Here is a 22867-nt window from a genome sequence, read left to right as displayed (position 1 = left end):
GATTTCCCCCGTACACAACGACATGCTAATTTCCACCTTTAGTCCCTGGGCAGCCTGATTATTAAGTCCCACTGAGGGGAGGAGCCTATTGTACATGTTTTGATCAAGTATCGTGCCCATTCCTTGGTGTGGCAATCAAGTCAACATTTCTTGCAAGTGAGAAGCAAGTATTTTGATGTATTTATTCTCATTCCACTGTGACTCCACCATTGCCATTGCTGCTTTGTTAAGCTCGACGACAATTTCAGAACATTTCTAGACGGCTGAATCAACCTGTCTTCTCTTTTCGCAGCCTTTGCAGATCGACGACAACTTCTGCGGCCAGGACTTCAACCAGCCTCTGGGGGGCACCTCGGCCATCGAGGGCATTCCTTTGTATGTGGACAAAGAGGATGGCATGACTTCTATAGCCGCGTACGACTACCGCGGACACACCGTGGCCTTCACCGGCACCCGGAGTGGACGCATTCGAAAGGTAGGACGACCTTTACGTGTTTCTGCGAGATGTGTGTCGCACCTTTTCGCTTGTGGACTATATTTCGGTGTCTGTTTTGGCTTGGACAACCTGCTTAACAGTAAAAAGGAGAGTATAAAAGTGGTTTGGAATCGACCGACTCACCACGGGGATGGTGTTCCAGACTAATGTTACGTTTTAAAGCAAATGGATTTGGTTCAGCATATTTTTCAATGAGAACTTTGTGCCGTTGCAATGCCCTGGGAAACCAACTCTTTCCTCAATCTCTCTGCAATCTAATGCTAACCGTCTCCGCTCCTGTTTACTGTCGGTGCCTAATACAAATTGAAAGTGATTTGAAGCTGTACGTAGCAGTCGTTTTATCTATGGTACATCGAAGTACATAGAGTTTGCAGCAGTTTACTGTCAGTCCGCATGCCTCTCTAATTGTTATTGGTTCTGACAATGCTGTCAAATGGATTAGTCATCAAAGGTCTTATTGCATTGTTGCGTCTCCTTATTACATCTGCATTCCTGTGTGTTCAAGACATCGATATATACGCCATTGCGAGGTGTATAGTGAGGAATGGAATGAAGATGCCTTTCTCTGCAGACAGGAGTTTGTTGGTGTCAAGGTTATCGCTTAGAGGGCAGCTTAAGATAAGGAGTTTGGGTGGATAAACAAGCTGTTAAATCAGTTGCAGGGTGGTTAAGTCAAAAGCTTGACAAGAGTTTAGGAATAGTAAAGTACATAAACACAATTATGCAAACAATGTCCAATGCAATGGGCTAAAAAAACACCTACTTGTATTAACTATCTCTCAGACGTAAAAAGAATGCTAATTGTGAATGGGTAGACAAACTATATTATTACTTTATCATCAGATCCGACATCATGAGCGACAACAAAACTGGGAAAAGCAATGTTTTGTAGCCATATTTTATTACAAGACTCTGATTCTGAAGATCTAAAGGCGTTGGATAGAACTTGCGCATAGACGTATTTACGGATTCCCACTCTGTTCTTATTGCTTTTTTCCAGTTCCTTTATACGAAAGATGAGATGTAATTACAGAGCTCGCAATTCGGATGCTACGCTGTCTTTTCCCATCAGCGACTCCAAGCTTTTCATTTTCTTTTCTTAAATTAATGTTTGTTATCATAAACACTAGACTCGGATGAACATATCTTTGCTGTTCGGATCAGGGTAATGAAAATTCCTCTCTTCTTGCCGCCGTCGAGTAAAATGCTAATGCTTCTGCCCGGGGTCGAGGTTGGCTTGGTGCGTTGGAGACAGCTAGCGGCACGGAATAACCGAGCTCCACGTGTCACTGTCGGCTCTGTTTAGCATTAACTTGTTTTGCCGAATATCGTGCGGTGCTTTTAAGTTGTCTCGACTTGTGTCAGTGAAGCAGCTTTTGTGTTTACGTCTCGCTTCCTGTCAGATTTGTTTTATGTTTTTTTCTTCTTTTTTTTTCGTTTTCGACAGCTGCAGTTTGGATGAAAGCTTGACAGAGTAATGTGGGACTGTTTTAAAGCCGGGCTACTCAATCAATATGTTTATGTCGCACCGTGTTGGTAATTGAGTTAGGGATTCTAACTGGACTTGTCAGGGTTTATATATGCACAACGAATCAATCTTTCGAGTCTATATGGCCAAACCAAAATTAATTTACCAACTTTGTATGCTAATGTTATGAAAAGAAAGGAAAGCAGCTTTTTTATTCATCATAATTCATGGTTGATTATAGTTTTCCAATGTAAGAAAGTCTGTCTGGACACCTGCTTCTACTGATAAGAACATGAATGCTAATTCAATTTGAAAGATTTTTCTCTTTGACTTAGGTGAGTGGTAAACAAACTAGGCAAAGCAAAGTTGTTCCATTTGGGAATATGACATTATCACATTGTAGACTTGAAAAGCTAGCATTCTTCTCATATTAATGTTTGTTTCTAAGGGAAGCAGCACAAACCGAGCTTGTGATCCATAAAGTAAGCACTGAGTTAACATTGAAAAGTTGTTTTGAGGAAAGGCTTTTACCAACATCTGGTGACGAGATAGTTTTTCACCTGAAAAAGCACGGTCTAATACATTTTTAATAAGACTGGCTAAAATAGGACATGTGTGTGGTATACAAATAAGTTGGTCCAGGCCATTGGACTTGCCGCAAAAGGTAAAACAAATACTTGGGTTGTAAGATCGATCGAGTTGATTTTGCTATTTGAAGTATCGCAATAAGCAAATGACAAACATTTTAACATTATTTAAGGAACATTATTTTCTCTGTAAACAAAATATCCTGTCTTGTTGTGAGTAGAACCCGCTAAGCTTGTAGTTTACTTCTCTACACACTGTACATGTTCTGAAATGCATGTGATTCTTATATTTGTTTTGTTACATTGTGCACTTTAAAGACATAGATCGTAACGCTTGTCAGAACTCACATGCTCTAAAGCTATAATTTTAACAAAAGTGCACAACACATTACATATTGAATCACAGTGTAGCTTTTCTATACTTCACAGATTATAGAAAGTGGCTATAGCCAATATATATTTGCAGTTAGAAACTACACTTCTGTATGAACTACTCATTTCCCTCTCTGCGTGTGACCCCATTGCCTGTGTAATAAGCACACCAGTAATGCCTCTGTGCCGTCAGCTCCTTTTATACGAGCCACGCTAACAACCTGCTAACACTCCTGGGTCCTTACACAGCTACCCCCGCTAACGTTCTGCATTGTCGGCTGAAACCTGGCCCGCTGGACCTTGCTGGTGACCCCGCTGTGGCGTGCATGTAGACGGGCTGATTTGCGCGCGAGGTCAGCAGATCCTGGATGATATCTTGGACTATCGGAATCCCATTTCCCTCCGGGGTGCGCGGTCTTCCTGGTCTTCCTGTGCGCTCGGGTGGGGAGGGACGGTGAGGAGGAGGCAGGGGTGTCCGGTCGATCAATGCAGCTGGAATGTGTGAGCAGAGACATGGCGCGACAGCACAACAATTACTGTAAATCACAGCTTCAGTTATTGGCAGTTGGGAGACGGCAAGGTCTGGATTTGATATCGATTTTATTGCGTCAAGTTCTCTGAGCGAAATGCATGCTAGCTATACAGTTGTGGCTAAATGGGATATAAACAAGAAAAATCATTCATATTCATAATCATAGGATGATTGAAATCTTATAAGCTAAGTAGTATTTTTATTGTGTTTTTATTGAGTCAGTAGAGCTAAAGGGAATAAGGAAGTTACCCTAAAGATGTCGGCAAAATCCTCCAGCCAAGGTATTGTTGACCAAGCCTATTGCTCAGGATTTGGAGCTATGTCCCTCCACGCTGCACTGTGGCTATATATATATATATATATATATACATTTTTTTAAATTAATTTAAGAGAACTCAGCATGAACAGGTATCCGAGCACCCTATGGTGTACAGCGTTCCGAAAGCTTAATAAACGCTCCATTAAAGAATGACCAGACAAACGAATCGTCCACCTAGAAGAGTGGACCTCCCGCCTGGGCAGATGGTGGTCATAGCCAGTGTACTTTTATTACTATTCATTGGGAGTTAAAGTGTGCATCCTGGCTTAATGATATGTAAAGCTCCCATATCGACGTCCCACTCATTAAAATTCCAACAATGGCCCTGCTACTAAACGCGTGGCCGTGTTTTCCACATGTCTCACTGCTATAGACTCCAGCTATTGATCGATCTATGAATATATAATCACCTGTGTAAATCTTAAGCCCGGGCAGTCCATTGAACGATTGGACTACTTTCATGTGTGTGTCTCTCAACATCACCAATCACAATCATTTCACTGACAAACCACTATTTATTTGCTAAACGTCCCTTGCATGATTTATGACATTTCAGCATTTGACCGAGGGTGTACAAATGGAGGAATATGCTAGAGTTTGATTTACTTTGTGTACTGGGGCAGAATTCATTAGTGTAATATGTCACTTCGTAGGGCAGTTTATTAAAGGCCTCACGATACAATCAAGGCTCAATTTGTGAGGAGCGACGCAGACTGACCTTTGCTGGTGGCTAAATCCGAGATCACCGCCGAGCCAGGTTGTTTGAAGTGCACAACAGAGGGATGTGGAGCTATGGGGCAGCACAGTGATGGTGTTCAAGGCTGCAATTTAGACAGAAAGTAGCTGTTGCTAGGGACTCATTTGAATTGCATTGGGAAAACTGTATTCATTCATTTGTCTTTACTTCTGGTCATACAGATCATGGTCATATCCTCTCTTCCAGCACTAAGGCCTGATGTGCATATATCACTACATTCACTTAATGTATAGGTCATTTACTTTCACCAATTAACCAACATTAGAGCGTCTTCGTATTTACTTGTTCCATATACTTATTTAAATCACAATCACACCATAGATGCGCTAAACTGTGTAATTAACATACATGGATGATTTATGAGTGCATACTCATCAGAGACATATTCAGATTCAGTTTTTTTATTTTGTTTTTCTCAGATAAATGTAAATTGCTGTTGCGAGTGTTGAGCAGCGGAAGTGAAGGCGTGTCCTGCCTGTAAAGACTGTTATTCCCATTCTAACGAGTGCAGTGCGGTCCCTCCTGCTGGGAGACAGAAATGAAAGGAAACATACTAATGGAAACACCATAACTGTTGCTAGGGAACTAGCATGCTAAATGCCTTTTTGTATAGTAGCACAGATAAATTGGTGGACATGAGACTGTATATAATGAGGAAGATGGAGTCCAAAGATGTCTTTCATGTCACAGACATAAAAGTGTGCGTCCAGCACTTTACTTGTGTACATATGTGGCACATATGTGCAATGGTTCCACATCTTTTATTTGCATTTGAGCATCCCAATGTCATATCATATAACAACTTTTTACAAAAACTTTTTAGACCCCATTAATTTATATTCCTGCACAACTAAAGCAATGCATGAACATAAGAACTTGCTTTGATGATTGGGTGCAACATAAAACAATGAACAATGAGATGAACGTGAGGTTGAATGAAATCTTTATTCTGGAGTAATAACAGGAAATAGAACACATGGTGCAGAGAACTAAGAACTGAGACAGGATGCAGCAGATAAAATAAAGAATGCTCTGGAACGACTCTTTTGAAAATGTACATTTTATGAATGAAAGATTATGAACATCATTTCGTAGAGCCACAAACCATTGGGTGGATGCACGCTAAAAGTAATTGCCAAAATGAGCTAAAGTGATTCATACTTCCATGGAAATGTTAAAGTTGTACTATGTGACATTTCTAGATCTGCTGCTTGTTTCCATGGAGATCGATTGGCCTGGAATGTCATTAATTTCAATGATCTTGCTTTTTGTTTGGTCTAGATGCATAGTATGTAAATCCTTCGGTCTGAATCCTAAATTATGTGGCAGAACTTTCTCGTTTTTCACACAAAGTCAACAAATCAAATCCGGTATATTCAGAATGTAAAAATGCTACTTCAGCTTTTTGAGGAAAGTCTATGTGGACATATTGTGAATGCTAATACACTTTGCCAAATACCATAACATCCCAGGCCCCTTAGCTCATTTCTGAAAACCTGCAAATCTTTTCATTCCTCAATTGTTTTTGCTCCGTCAGTGACAGCAGCTCTCCTCAGTCTGGAGTACAATGAAACAAAACGCCCTCAGACCAACAGAGCGGCGCAGTTTAGAGGTGCGCGGCTAACGGACACATTTCCTGTCATTTCATCATTTCCCTGCTAGCAGCAAATCCAATTACTTTTGCCTTTCCTTTCCATCTCGAAGATAGCCTGAGTGACAGCAGCGATCGCAGTATAGAGCTGGCTAGGTAACTGTGCCAAGCGCTTGATTGACACGACTCCTGCACTCCATTCCCCAGATAAAGAGATACACGAGAACATGGGCAGAATTCTGGGGGTTTCTGGAGGTGTGGAGCCGGACACATAGTTCATTTATCCAGCTTGCAGCCTAAACCTGTGAGATTTGAGCTATACTGTCAGTAAAGTGTGGAGGTGTTAAATTTCCTTTTTTGTCTTTTTTTTTGTGGAAACGGACAAATGAGTGACGTGCAATGGATAGATTTGTGCATATATAAACTTTTTTGCTTTTTCACTAAAGTATATTGACTGTTCAGAAAGACACAAAATATATTATACAGGGATTTATGATGGATTTGTTTGAGAAAGTATTTCCCAAAGTCGTCACTGGTGGTGGCAAGGGAAGGAAATGATGGTTCTGCTCCATAATCGTTATGAAATATGTTTTTTAATGATATGAAAAGCACTTTAGCATGACGGTAATGATGATAGGTTTTTATTCAACTTCAATAAAAGCAGTTTATAGTGCTTAGTTGCTAACATCACTGCAGGATTGAACGATTAATGAGCTGGCATTATTTTAGCCATGTCAGCGGAGCAGGAGACATGTGTCAATCCAGGAGACATGTGTCATTCCACCAATTCACTTTTCCTGTTTGAACTTATTGATACTGTTTATATTTGCTCAAAGTCATTCAAAGCACGTGTTAAAACAGATATCTCCAACAGAATACATTTGTTATTTGAAATGTGATTCGTTGGTTGGCAATGGAATGGTTTTTACTTTTCTCACACAATTTACAGTTATGTCTAACCAAAAAAACATACGTTCTCTCCACAGATCTGACCTGTAACGTGGATTTAATAATATCTAACCAGAGAAAAGCAAATGAATGACCATCCACCAGAAAAGTTACTTAGTTACCTTATATTTCCATTGTCAGAAAACAGTTAAGCACATATAGATATGTTTTCATAATAAATTAGAATGTATGAGAGTAGCTTTCGCCTGAAATATATCTCGTACCTAATCAGCAGGTTTTGCCCCGTCGAGCAGCACCCGGCTTCTCTGTGAATCAAAGTGCTTTGGATGTCTTCCTAGACTTTCAAATGTCTGCATATATTGGCTGTGCATGCTTAGCGCTAAAAGTAGCTGTCAGAATGATTAAGCTTAATCAGAAAACATGGGATGAGAGCTAATTTAGCATGTGAATACTAATTAGCGCCTGCATTTAGACTGGCAGTCGATGATGGAAGCAGTGCATCGGCTGCTCGGGCTGGTTAAATGGCACAAGCGCGGGTTCGGAGGAATGATGGATAATCCCCGGCTGCTGGTGTCTGTGCCGGCTTTGTGTGGAGGGAAGTCGAGTTTGTTTTTTGTTTTTTTGACATTGCAAATGAAAACTCATCGCAAGCAGATGAGCAGAACACCTGAAAACACTGATTTAATCTTGATCACATTACATTAAGTTTGGAAAATAATGGTCTGTAGTTCCCAGAACACACAGCACTTTGTCACTGTAACTAGAGACATAACAGTCACAGAGAGTATGATATTATGTTCTGTTTTATCATCAGGTGCTTTAACATTATTAGAACTGAAGCTAAAGTTGTTAATCAATTACAAAGTATTCATGCAAATAAGGGGCAATATTGAAATGTTTTGTCACGTTATCATAGCCAATGTAATTGTAAATAACGATAATATCATGATAGTTATTTAAATTGCTGGTGGTGTAAAATGTCAGCGATATTGATTATTATAATTTGAATATTATAGATAAGATACATTTTTTACTATAGTATTGTGCTTGATTATAAATGAAAACAGCCATGATCTAAAGGAGAACATTATGGGTAAGTTACCATTTTCTACACAATCTGGTGGTATAATTCTTATTAATGAACGAGCATTGTCTATCCTTTTTATTGTGATAAGCATTATTATTGATTATTGATCCATCCCTAATTTGGGGACAATAAGGTTTGACTACACATTTCACTAAAACATAGTGAACACAATAAGTTTTTTGATTTTATTCAACATTTTGCCTATTTATCTCCAGTTGGACCATTTTTGTAAAGTTTATAATGTTACTTCCTGGTTGGACATGAGCAGTTAACCAGTTAATTCCACAAATATTACCTAGCAACCTTACCGAAAACAAATATAATATAAATATACAAATGACATAGTTATGATTTGACGAACAATAAAACCATATAACGCCTTCTTTTTGTTGAATTATTGTTTAAACTGTCAGAAAGGTGTAAACTGACTGCGTTTTCAATGGCATGTCGCACATTGATGACATCACAGAGGGATCCTGTGTTGGAACTCAGCCCAACTTCCTGTACTTTCAAAATGTCTTCACAAACTGCAACTTAACGGAAATAAAACTATGATAAATGTTTCCTACAGGTTTTATCCTACCAAACTAAGTCTTAATCATGGTCGATACAAATACTGATTCAGTTCTGTTTAACTTCAATTCAACTTTATTTTCATTATACAAGCACAACAAACACACATTTGTTTGTGCATCTATGGTAAAAGAGACACTTGTACAGTTTCATCACACAGACTCCATTAATTCAAATAACTCATTGTTTAAAAACCAGAGCAACAGTTGGTTGATAAGCTCTGCTGATAGTTTTGGCCAATATGTAAGGCTTATATAGATCCTTTTCCTTAAATTATATCATTTGAGATTGAAACAAACTTATCCAGAACCATATTTCACTGCACATCCATGAGAGAGCTTTGTAGTCACATTTTGTAGTGTTCCAATAAAGCTAAATGTCTTCAAGAATGATAGCCAGTATGCAAATGAGTGCCAATATAAGCCAATTTGATCAATTTATCCAAGATGACTAAATTGTCTACATTATATACTTCTGATACTTCTGATACTTCTGATACTTCTGATACCCACTTCCACCAGCTACTTTCAAGCTTGCACACCCCAGAAACAATAGATTCCACAAGAAAAACACACACATTGCACTTTCTTTCCATACATTTTCCTGCATTTTCTTTTTTTAAACACAGATTATGACCATAATTTACCTCGACTTTTCCCCAGAAACTCTGCTCACACCACTTTATACAGTGCACTACAGCCTCCCCTCCTATCAGGCTGTGTTTCTGAACTCACATATCTCCATGTGGCAGTGTTTTTCTTCCCTGATCCTCTCTAATGCATGCTTCAAGAGCCTGTTGAGGACACACCAGTGCGTAAATCTCCCTCCCATAATATTAGCCCTGTAAGCGCTGCTCGTGTCGCTGTGAATTATCCTCCCATTCTCCCCAATATTGTGCTTTCTCCGGCTCTCAGACTCCCCCCCCCCCCCCCCCCCCGTCTCTGTACTCCTATGTCACCTTGAGCTCTGGCGTTCCCAGCTGAGGTAGGCTCCGTGCCCACAGTTCCAGCTCTGGGGAGATCCGGGCTCCTGATTGTTGTGTGTTTTTGTGTGCGGATGAGGCGCTCTGTCCTCCCCAATCCATCCATTAGTACATTAGCGGACGTCAGCCTGCAAATACTCCAGTGCTATCTCTGTCAGAGCTTCAGAGGAGGAGAGACACAGTCAGACGGGTGGTACAAGATGGAAGAACAGAGGTTTGTGACAAAAAAGATGGATTATGTACAAAATGTATGTGCGGTGTGATGCATGGATGACAGCGTATGCTATTGGACATGTCTTGAATACTTGCTTTTGTTGGGGTTTTTTCAACATTTTTTCTGCCTTCGGGTTCATATCATAAGGTGTCAGTGTTTTATCTTGTTGCTTACATTGTAATGAGTTATGGAAGGAAAAAAACCTGTTTGGTTTAATGCAGTTTTTATCGCTTTTACGTAATGCCCAAGAGAAGGTTGACGAACGCGTTTAATACACGTGAGAAGTGAGAAAAAGCAGAAAGGTGCACGAATTGTCATTTCATTATCTGAAAAGTTTCACAGTATGGCATTAAACAAGCAGGTGATGGGCCCCCAAAAGAAAATGTACAGATTGCACCTTTAAAGAGGGATGATTGCCTAAAGTTAGTATCTAAATCGAGACAAAGTAAAAAGCAATAAATGTACTATCAATCTAAGAAAGGAATGTGTGAGGGTATAATATAGTATAACAGCTCAAACTTTTCACCAAGTACCACCAGAGAAAATATATGGCTTTCTGATAACTACCAGTTCTAAATCGGGTCTTTAAAAGGATTATTTCTGGTCTAAAATAGGGCTGGACCTAGTTTCAAATAAGAATATACCTTTGTTACAGAATTTTAACTCAAGAAAGAGCAAACACAATATAATATAATCACACATTTTATTTTTGAGGTGTCTTTCTGGGCACTAAAGGCTGATAGGTCACTAGAATTGAAGAAATATCTGCGTACCATCAGAAGAATATTTGAGAAACGCTTAATTTACCGCTCAAACACTGTCTTTTGTCCACTGTACAGTATGAAGGGCAGAATGAGATCCTTTGTTTCACTGTCATGTCCTTCTGTAATGCCCCCCCCCCCCCCCCCCCTCATCTGCATCACAAACCCCCTCGCTCGCTCCTATAATAACCAAAGACAAACGGACAGAACATAGAAAAAGGAGCGCACCTTCAAAGTCAAGACAATCCCCTGAAGTAGTCTTTTTTTTCCCATATAAGACACTCTCTCTCATTACAGACTCCTGCTCATGTTCGTTGTGTGGTTGTGGGTTCAACTCCCAGGCGTGCTATCGCTTCGGAGTGCCGCCCCCTGTGTCCTTGAGCAGGGCATTATGGCAGCGGTCCCCGGCGGAGCTGTATAGAGTTAATGGACGGACCACGTGAACCAGCTCAGGATAGATATATTAGTGCGCTAATGAATCTTTGATAAGTGGGAAGGCTTCTGTGTGTCAAGAGACAACAAGGAAAGATCACAGCTACAGCGGCCCGCCTTTCAGATGCTAATCATTTGTACAGAACAACTGCATGGGCACGTATTGGTATTCACGACAATGAGCGGGGTGGTGGGTTACACTATTGCAACATATTTCAGATAAACGGAGAAAATAAAGTCAAATGGGATAAGAGAAATTCATAATAAGGTAAGATTGTGCGCTAAAATAAAAAAATAAAAGAAGGTATAATTAGGTGTGATATTCCTGGCTTAGAGCAAGGTCACAAGCACGACTCTCCTGACGATCAAGGGCTTATTTGTGCTCTTCGCCGTCTAAAGTATCGCATCATGAATGCAAAGACAAACGCATGTATTATTGAAGCTAATTAAAACACTTCAAGAGAATAGAGAAGTGAAAGCCCCGCACTTGACAGACAGTGATGGGTGAGCGGGGTCTAAAGATGTATGTGATTACGACAACTCATAATATGCCACAACATATGCGTAAAAGTTTTTAAATGTTCACCGTTAATATTGAATTTGATCTTAATTGGTTTGGGGATTATTCACTGAAAGTCAAGTACACAAAAGCATCGCAAAAAACCTCTAAACTTCCTTTTTTTTCCATAATGCCACGTGCACAAAGCCAAAGCTAATTAACTAAGAAGTGCCATTCCTCATAAATCTTGTATTTAGTTAGCATTAAAGATCACCTTCATTGTCTTTCCAGCTAATCCATGTGGCTCCTATAGGATTAATGAGGATTTCTGGCAGCCACTTATATTTGTGACCTTTTCCATCTGCTCCACGCTCTTCCAGGAAGTCTTCTCTGGCATATGTGTGCACTTGAAAGGGATGCATGAAATTAATAAGTGGAAATTTGGAAGAAGAACTTGGTGCTAATCAAGCAATATTTCAAGATTTATCATGCACCTAAAGAAGATTATTGTTTGAATAATGTCACGTTGCACACTGCATAAAGCCTTCTCCAGCTCAGAGACTCTCACTGGGGTTCAGATCTGTAGTAGATTAGTTTCTGCTTCTCCTTAGATGTTTTCTCTGCTTGATGCCAATGATTTGACTGATTCTCAAACACACAGACATCTTTTCCATGACCACGGGATTTGTCTTTCCACATGCTTGTTTCAGAAATGAGAAGCCACAGTTTAAATACCGTGTTGCAGCTGAAAGAACATCACCCTCAGCTGTTGTATTTGCTTAGTTTAATCCAAGTAGCAACTTTTTTTTTGACAGGCAGTGTAATTAGATACTCTTTTTTTACACAATAGAATGTCATTTTCAACAAAAAAATAATAGTTTCTCAAATATTACAATGTGGTCTTGCATAGTTTTGTTATAGATCCTTTTTTGTCTTGATATTTGGTCAAAGGATCATCAACTTTCTCTACAAATTCCAGCATTAATTCGTATCCGAGCACTTTTTCCTACTATATCCAAGTATTCCATCTTAATCAAGAGGCAGAATTCATCCATCATTTGTCTTTACATTGCAGGAATCACAGCTAATTTGTGCAGGAAGATGTCGAGGCAACTCTGACGCAACAATTTTCCACCAGTTTCCCTATTCCCGATTCTTCTAACCCAACCTGTAGAACACTGACAGCTCCGCACATGTCACTTGCCCCATGCGGCCTTGTGGTTACAGTGTGTTCTCGGAGTGAGGCAGGACGTCCCAGCGGCAGGTCACCCGGGGTCACTGCTCCAGACACACACACACATACACACACACACACACACTCACACACACACACACTCACACACACACACACACACACACACACACACACACACACACACACACACTGTCATTGTCCCTGTTCAGAGCGCCACAGGGTCAAGCAGACGAGACAGGCGGACGGATAGAGAGATGTAGAGATGTAGGGCCGGCATGGGACAGCTGCCGGTGATGACCCGCGTCAGGTGGCACTGCTGGCTCACCTCGCCCCCCGCCACATCACCACATGTGTCGGGCAGGCTGGAAGGAGAGAGAAAGCGCCAGAGAACGGCTGCGCAACATCTGGACGACAACTGCCATGGCGCACACTGATACATATTGTGCTTGCTCTAACAGTGGTTTTAGCTGGTTTCAACGGTTTCATTCACCACTGTCCCGTACACGTGCTTCCTGTTTGGATAAGGGTGAGGGTTGGCATGCAACTGGGCATTAGATACAAATATCTAACGTGGTTTTGCATACATGAGCATTGTCTGTTTGTTTGCTGCAGGGAAACAGCTGGTTTGAAAAGGAACGGCTTTGTTTAGCGCGAACGTCAATAGCATGCAATGGAAAATGACATTGACGTGTTTAGTGATTTTTACCAAGAAATGTATGCTAAAGTACTCTAGTCCAATAACAGTCATATGTTTTATACGGCGGTTATTATTTAAAGAGGCTATACCTGATTTTTGTCACGTAATAAAGTTGTTTGGCCCATATTACAGATGTATTGCAAAAGCAGGGTGAAAATGAGACCACTGTGTACTCTCTGCATGAAAGTAAAGAGCGTTTTACTCTCCAGGAAGCAGGAAGTGCGCTGTTAGCATGCTAATGTTTGTTAGCTTAGCAGAGTTTACATTGTCAAAGTAGTATAAACTCTGTCCTCACTTCTGAAAGTTGTGAAAGCGCTGAATTTGTTCTGTTTTTCATGTTTTAAGAAGGTAAACATCAGGAACAGCATTTTAAACCTAATCAAATGCCATAGATATGTAAGACATTGTATGCATTTTCCATCTTAGCTAGCTTTTAGTGATCTCGATCCTGTCTCCTTCCACCAACAATCCATCTTCCTGGTAAAGTGCCATTGTAGAAGTTCTACAACAACATGATGCAGATCAGATGGAGATTACCGAGCTGCTGCGACTATTCACCGCCAGTATTGACCACCGTGACCCGTGTGTTTTTGGAAGCGGGAGAAACTACAGTTGGCAGGCGGCGAACATGCAAACTTCATGCAGGAAGTTCCCATTTGGTCGTTGAATCAAATTTAGGCTGTGAGGCGAAGGTCTTAGTCACTGTGCCATCAATATAGTTGTAAAATCTTGGTATGGACTTGGTCTAGTTCTTGTTTTAGTCAAAGTTTAGTCCCAGGTATGATGAGGTATGTGTGCGCAATAGATGCTTCCTACCAGCACTTAAAAATAACTGAACTGTATATACCCTGCAATGTTTTGATTAAGTCCCAATTGAACCTAACAGAACACAGATTTTCCCGATAGTTCCCCCAACTTTTCAACAAATCTGACACAAAACAAGCTGACGGAACTGCTATAATGAAACACAAATGGCATAAATGATATTGTCCAACTGCTCCTCATTCACCAAAGTGCGAAGTGTGCCATGTGTGTGCGACGGAGCCACAGAGGGCCCATGTGCTTCATTACGACTGTGTGTGCGCAGAACAAACGGGCAGATGGGGCGATCTGGGGGAACAGTTGATTGCGGGTTTACGCTGCAGCTGCCTCTCCTCGCTCTCCTCGCTCTCCTTCTGCGCTCCTCCTCTTGTCTCCGATCGCTCCCGCGCATCCTTGTTTTTCTCTCGCTCGTGGGTGTGCGAGGCCTTCGATTGCGGGGATCAGGTGGACAGGATGCGTCGGAGAACCCCAGCTGCCGCGGTGGAATACAAACACTCCAATGGAGAGATTGTGGGTCCCTTTGTAATCTCGCTGATCCGGAGCCAGCCTGGATCCGCTCCTGCTCGAGTCTCTAATTTAGATGTATATAAGAACACCCCCGCACTTGGCACCATGTGATCATGAGATTAGCACGAGAGACAAAACACGGTCTGAAGTGGCCCGTGGGCTTGAGCATGCGCCCCAACCACCTGCACCACAGTAATTGAATGGAATTGAGGTTGGTAATATAGTGTGTTGTCGCTTATGAAATGCCCTACTTTGGAATACTCTGTAGCCGCCCTGAAGAGTAATGTGTGGGACAGTGTCAGATGGTAAAACATACCTTTATACATTGAAAATACTGACTTTTACATTGAACTTAAATGTGTACAAATATATCAGACATTGGGACAGATGGGACGGATACTAAGGTGGACGTAACTGACTGACATTTTATTTTCTGGTTTATTCTTTGGGCTACTCTTTTTATCCTTTTGATTTTGTCCTTTCACTCTCAACACAATTATTTTTAATAATTTGATTCTGTGCAAAATTCAGAAACCCCATTTGTGTTTGATGACAGTATTTGTGTCCACTCGGAGAGATCGTGTATCGGCCTCAAATAACAACAATTTTAGTAATCGACTAGTCAGTGATTTTTTCAGTTTTCATTAGTAGACTGGACAAACAATTGTACTTGTTGGTAGAGAATAATTTTAGATAGAGTGTGTTAAAAAAAAAAAATCAGAAACATTTGCAGAAACAATACAGTTTATTACATTTGGTCATTTTGAAATCATAAAGTCACTTTCTTTGTGATGAAATGGCTTTTCTTTTGTCCAGTTAACAATGACAGTAGAAGTGTTTTCATAATACATAACATTTCAAACTCCATTAATTTCAATGTTCAATGGAACACGCTCAATACTCTATATAACTGTCCATACCACGCACTTTTTAGATTCTACTAGATCTGGTAACACTAAAACTGTTACTTTTCGTCCTGTTTATGTGATTGTTCTTAATCAGTACTTGCTCAAGTGAATAATTTTGATCAAATGTTTTGTATCGATCAGATTTTTGATACTTTTGACAACCCTTTACAAAAGACATAATTATTCAGATTAATCATTGCAGCCCTTGTTTAGTAACAAGGAGTTAAAATGTTACTGTTACGGTTATTGTGAGAAAAACATCATCATTTAATAATTATTCACGATTATTACTGAGACTCGTCTAATACATGACTATTTCTCATGTTTGTGACCAGCTTTATGAAACTTTTTCAACTATAGATTGCATTAAAACTTCTTTTAATTTTCCTTCTAAAATAGTCACAATTATAATTTGTTAGTGCTTACGATTATATTGCGACCTAAATAATTGCGATAATCGATGAACCGAATAACCCCGACATCCCTATTTGGTACTAACTCAGATCTAATGGGTTCAATGTTTTTGCGTGAGGGACATTTTTAAGACACTTTTCGATCTCATTGTCAAAAGTTAAAACTATATGCGGTCATAACCATTCTATAGCGCGGAAAGCATCTCCAAAGCGCCGCGACGTGTTGACGAGGGGCAGCGGGTGGACGTGGATCGGAGGGTCATCGCTCCTGATTGCAGGGGCCACTTCAGACATTAGAGGTCCGACCGCAATCACAATGCTTACGAGTGTGCGAATCAGAAATCAGGACGCTCTGGAGAGGGTGCGCCAATCAATATCATAAACATCGTCAAGGACAATGGCGTGATGTCCTCCTCACCGACGCGCGCCTCTCAACCTTCCACTGTTTCCATTTCATTACGTCTCCTTGACCCTCAGCCGTTCTCTCAATTCTGCCCGCATCACATTAGCATACGGCTATAGAGCGTGGAGTGGTTACTGTCCTTGCATCGGGCGCAAGAGCTGGAGTTGTGTTCGAGAGTGTTAGGAAAAGTACAAGTGCTGGACAAGTAGTTTGGACCGAGGAAATTAGAATTGAGTTTATTTTGGAATATTTTGAACTCGACGCATCAAAAAAAGCTGAGAGTTCCATCCAAGCTTCGGCCATTGTATTTGCCGTGTTGCGCTTGGGATAAGTTACCCACCTTCATTGAGTGGTGGTGTGTGGCAGCCATGTCGCTGTCAGGCTGTCCCGGGCCAGCTGTGGCAAGAGCACCAAGTGTGGAGGAATGAATGATCGAAGATATCAAAATATGTTGAGCTTGTGTTTGTTTGTTTGTTTGTTTTAGTAAAAGACACTGAACCTGATTTTTACTGTCTCAAAATGTGGAAAACAACTTTTAAACAGTCCCCATGTGTTGCTCACTAAATATTCACCAGGATGAGAGTAGAATGCAGATGTAGACAGCACACAGCGGTCTCATTTTGAGCTGCTTTTACAATATATATGTACTGGGACAAAACAGATTTTACTTTAGTACATGCAAACCAAAAAATGGGTTTCTGACACTTGCTTGTCTCCCTGGATATATGGATTCTGTCTGAAATGTTCCACTGTAGGGCATTTGCATTTAATTAAATACAGGTGTTTTTTTTTTTTTTTATTGATTTGCTCTATTTATTAACCTTTATTAAACTAGATCAAACAATGACAAAACATTACAAAAAATAAAAACACCCCTTTGAAGACAAGCAGCACCTTTAAATTACAAAAACACAAATCAAATAAATAGTTTCACTTTTCACATTGATTTTTAAACTACAAATATTTTTGGACATCAACATTTCTGGACTTTCCATCATTATTATTGTGTTATTATCTCCCTTCTCGTTATTCACGCTGCCCCTGGCCTAATACCCAGCTCCCTGTAATCCAATTTAGTTTAATATCATGACGCAACTTGGACCCGTGCCCGTACACCTTTTAGCATTAGGGAAACCTGTTTTTTGGTGAGCGAGGAAGCCGATCCGCAGATAAACCTGCATTAAGACTGACACACAGACATCGCAGAAAGCACACGCACACTACACAAGAGCAGACACAGTATATACGGCGTGATAAGGCCCCGGCGTTGTTGTTTCGCCATCTGGCCCCTCTGCTCGCACTCACCATTGTGCAGGGGGGACGCGGCGGAGAGAATGGCTTAGATTACCACGACTGATATCAAAGTCACACTCCGGGACACGCTCCAAAGGGCCTCCTCCATATTACACGCCACCAAGTACACACTATACCTGTCTGTCTGCAATCGTACGTTTTTCTTCCCATTGGACGGGGAATGAAAAGAAAAAGCCAGCCGGTTGAAAGCAAGTGTGTTTGGGGCCAAGGTCTCCGGTCTAATTGAAGTGTACAGCGTTTTGGCGAGTTGCCTGTGTCAGATGGGTGCGGTGGCGGTTTTGTGTGTTTGTGTATGTGTGTGTGTGTGTGTGTGTGTGTGTGTGTGTGCGGTGGGGGAGCTGACAAAGACTGAGCATGAATGGAGGGATGAGTGGAGAGTAGAGAATAAAAGATGAAGAGAAGAGAAGAGGAAAGGAGAACAGAGCGGAGGAGACAGTAACAAGGCAACTAATGGAGTTAGGCTCTCCCCAGCGGAACATAATGCCAGCGTATTACGTTTCAGCTCCTTCTTCTCATGTTTGGAGACGCAACTCTGAAAGGATTCAATTTATATTTAATGTGGACGGCCCTCTTAGCCTTTTAATTACAGCAGCCTTAAGGAGGATGTTCTATATTGTATTAAGAGAATTGAATGTAGGAGGTTCTTTGTGTTAGAAGTGCGGATCGCGGTAAATGCACATCTGAATGGCAACTCTTGAAGTCATGCTTGCCTTTTCCTTGAAAGTTGGATTTGAACAAAGTCACAATATTAAAACAAGCAAATATAGACCCTTTACAAATAAATTCATTCGAAATTCTGCAGTGGATGCAAAAGTGAAGTGGAACATTATGTGATTTCAATTGAGGAACTGGGATTAGCCTCATTGTATCACTGAATATGAAAACTCAAGGTGGTTTTGGCAAATGAAAATCACTCAGATGAAGACATTTACTAATATATTTAACATTATTAGTTTGATTAAACCGGCGGTCATGAATGTTAATCAATGAAAATGCTCGTTTACGTCCCTCCAGCCTCCTTTCTGGAATTTTTAACATGATTTGTTGCTTTATTGTGTGCTGCATTTGACCAATCCTCCAACCAGTGTTTCTGAGCAACAAGAATATGCACAAAAAAAAAGCCTGAACATATTTCCTTTGAGTGGCTGTGAAGATTTAACCGCAGTTTATGCATCCTCCAAACTTTTAAGGACTCCATTGTACATTTACATCCATATTTTTAGCCGAATACCTGCATAAACGCTTTTGCTTCCAGGTATAAATGGTCATCCGAGTTCTCCAGCCATTCAAATCTCCACATCATAGATTAGCAGCACTTTGCCTTTTTTTCACCATCCCAATTACACCGCTCTGTGAATCCTAAATGCGCGCTGTTCCTGTTATATTTCCTGCATTGCCACAATGACACGTTTCTCTGAGTAGCTCTTTGCTCTTGTGTTAAAATAGAGCAGAGGTAGCCGGCCCGACATGTTTTAGAGGCAGATTTGACTTGGAGCCGTGTGACGATGTGATTTTGTTCCCCGTTCGTTCACTTGTACTGCCAGATCCGGCCCGGGCCAAGTGCATTGTGTTGTTGGGTTTGTCGGGCCCAAAAAACATAATGTTCTGATGATGAAGAATGGGATAGCTCAGTGGAACTGGCAGAACAGGCTACATGGGTATTTTTAAACTGTCTGTCCACACATGTCCGTTTGGTGAGATCTTTGTCTTTTATGGAGTGGGAAAATAAAACGTGACTATTTTAGGGCAGTTTTAAAACATTTTCCAGCTGCATTGTCTCCATGTGTCAAACTAAAATCAAGAAAAAATCAGTACAACAAAAACACAAAGTTGCCTGTGGTTGTTCAGAATCATAAGATACTACATTCACATTCATAGTAGTAAAATAAGTTCTTTAAAATGGGGGCTATTTAAATGTATTATTATTATAATTTTTTTAATCTAATCTAAGTCTACCACTGAAATCTCTTCAAAATAAAGTTTAATAAAGCTTGTTTGTCCCACACTTTAGATTAAAACATTAAAACATCAGATCAGAAGTTTTAAATCAATTATTCAAACAGGATTTACATTTAAAAACGACCACAAACAGAACAAGACCAGAAGGCAAAACCACAAAGTTATTTCAGTTCAGTCCTTGTCAGTTAGCTATGTCCCTGTCATTTATTTCCTTATAATTTTTGCTGCAGCCACAATAACATTTCACGGGTATCCATCTATTGTTGGTGTTTTATGTCCCAGAAACAGAGTATTTACCTCAGATGGAATGTCAGTTTTGACAGGACTTTTTGACAGTCCAATATTCATGTCGGGTTTTGTCTTTGAATGATTAAAACCAATGATCGAATTAATTAAAAACATTGTGGTCATTGTCACACTCAAAAGAGCAAAGAGATGCGTGAACAGCCAGACTTGAACAACATCTGTGAACTAGAATCATGCTTCAGTGATCCAGAGTGGAGAAACTAATCCATCAGATTACAGCAGATTACAATGCACTGGGGACGAGGCAGACTGCCGGATCGTATCAGAATAATAAGGCCAGATAAGAGCTGTGGGTGCTCCGATAGATAAAGGTTTTAGTTTTGTTTATTCGGCTTTGATTTTTGCTCCATTGTTCGGTTTGCTCGACAAAGGAGGAAGTTGCACCTAAATAAGTCATGAATCGTATATTTAATGCATGTTGTATGTTGAGTTTTATAGGATTGGCGCTATCAAGACACTAAAGGATCCATTTTGCTGGCAAGTGCATGTTAAATAAATGGTACAGTGAGATGCCAATGACCAGAGACGGTAAAAGCTGAGTGGTGTGGATGGAAATTAGCTGCCAGAGCTGGAGACTGTGACGCTGCCAGAAGTTAAATCAATATACAAGTTGTGTTCTTCTGTGGCAATTACGGGAATCCACCACGATTGACTGCATAAAGAGTAGCACAATACTGTAACATGGGTAAGCAACACTAGAGGATTATGTGTTATCTAAAGCACTAGTTATTTTGTTCAAGTCGACATATTTTGCTTTTTATCCATTGTGATATTGATCTAAAACGGATTAATAATAGCAAAATGTCCTTGACTTTGTGTTCAAAACTGCAGAATTTCTAATTTACATGTTTTTATGTCTGAAAAGTGGCTATGTGACATTTTTTTACTCTGAGTCACCATCAAGTACACGATGTGGGCGGGGATAGGGGGGTGAGTACTTGAGCCTCAGTTGCAGGACAATACCAGATTAACTCATTAAACATGCAGGAATCAATCAAAAATAAATGTTAGCAAGCCAATGATGAGGAAACACTTCAGCTCATTAAAGTTGATTTTGCATAATATTTCTCCTTTAAAGGTCCCACATTTGCCATTTGAACTTTTAATCACGTGTTAATGTTGTTTCTTTATCAAAACTATTGTATTTTCTTAGTGAATTTGTATATTTAGCCGGTCTCCATCTAAAGAGCTTGAAAACTCTGTTCCGCATCTTGTTATTGCTATTGCCTGCATCAAGTAGCAAACAAACGTCAATGCTATCAGCTGTAGATTTTAGCCTAATTTAAGCTGCTTTATTCCTCGCTATGCCAGTAGGTGGTGTTTTTAAAGCAAAACTAAGAAACTTTAGCGATGGAGCAAATTGAAATAAAGCATTATAATCACATTTAACCTTGCCAAGAAGCAGAATTTCCCAGGATAGTTGTCTTCAGGTCGATGTCGGGAATGTTGAGAGGCTGTTTTTCCGCCCAGAGACAACAGGGACTTACAAAGATTCTCAGTTCTCCTTTAAGTGGTATTGACTTGTTTCCCATACGAACCATTATTTACTTTATATAATGTAAAAAAAAAAACAATAATAATAAGAGTAGCATATCCAATATGAATTCGAAACCCCCTTTTTTCATAATAAAGTAATATAATTGTTGTGATAATGGTGATGCTGTTTGACTTTGACCCACATACCGTGACATAAAATCCAAGCTGTAGTCACACTGACGATAACTGAGGCTACGGGACCATTGGGACCACTGGGACCTCAGACCAGTGAACATCATGATCCAACATCATGAAGACCGCACGCCCAGAAACACAGCGTCTCCCTCTAGACTCGGAGCGACAGAAGCTAGCATCAAAGTAGCACCACAAAGTTACTGCACAAAATAAATAAAAAATACCGAGCTAGAAAAAGTTCCAGGCCGTTGGCGCGTATTAGCTCCCCCCAAAAGATGTGTGACTCAGATGCGCGGCCTGATAGAGCCAGTGTGTGGAGAAGCCAGAGGAGGCAGTGGAGGCTGGTGTGAGATTAGTGACGAGGGCTCTTCACATCCTGCACGCTGGAATCAGACAGCGGCGCGGCAGCCAACATCCTCTGTGCCGAGCCGTGCCGAGCCGTGCCGAGCCGTGCCCACTGCCAGCCCGAGAGAGTGATAGAGAAGAGAGAGTGGGATTATAGCAGGACGCTCAGGGAGAAGACGCCTGGACCGGGCTCTAGGAACTTTTGGATCGCTGTGTCTTTTCACAGGCTTATCTTCTGTGGAAGAATGGATGGAGGATGTAAATTCCTTAGGTATATTGAATTACTAGACATGTTTACACGTGATTATGCGGTTCTTCTCATCCAAAATGGCTGTTTACATTTGTGGACAATGTGGACAATGATGATAGTTTGTAGAATTGGGCAATATATCACAATTTCAAAATAAAACATTTAGAAGTTATGTGGTTTTGACTCTCAAAAGGGAAATATTTGTGCACTTTTGTGATTTTGCTGATTCTACATATGTTTGAATTAAACCCCAACTATTATGTTTAAAGCCATGTTTTAACACATTTATATTGAATGTTGTCTGAACTGGATACCTCATAAAATATCAAGAAATACATTTTTATTAATTCCAGCCACTTCTTAATAAAACATTATTGACATGCAAAAACACAACTTCAACCATGCCAAGACTGCATAAATCATTACAAACTGCATGTAAAAGTACAGGTAATGTAAAAATATAGCACCAAAAAGTTCAGGATTAGATTAGGGGTGGGT

At 40.4% G+C, this 22867-nt stretch overlaps 1 protein-coding gene across 3 annotated transcripts in view; it reads left to right on the top strand.

Moving 5' to 3' along the window:
- Positions 1–22867, top strand: part of plxna1a (plexin A1a) — a 354584-nt gene that overhangs the window by 93385 nt on the left and 238332 nt on the right. For all 3 annotated transcript variants that reach the window (XM_072449536.1, XM_072449538.1, XM_072449537.1), the window contains exon 3: positions 293–475. In XM_072449536.1, coding sequence (XP_072305637.1) covers positions 293–475 — 183 coding nt within the window. The remainder of the gene's footprint in view (positions 1–292; positions 476–22867) is intronic.

The sequence above is a fragment of the Eucyclogobius newberryi genome, unplaced genomic scaffold, assembly GCF_026437365.1.
Source record: "Eucyclogobius newberryi isolate DKJ021-1_F unplaced genomic scaffold, fEucNew1.0.hap1 SCAF_17, whole genome shotgun sequence".
NCBI lineage: Eukaryota > Metazoa > Chordata > Actinopteri > Gobiiformes > Gobiidae > Eucyclogobius > Eucyclogobius newberryi.
The sequence above is the reverse complement of the archived record's forward strand: the minus strand, read 5'-3'. Positions and strand labels throughout refer to the sequence as shown.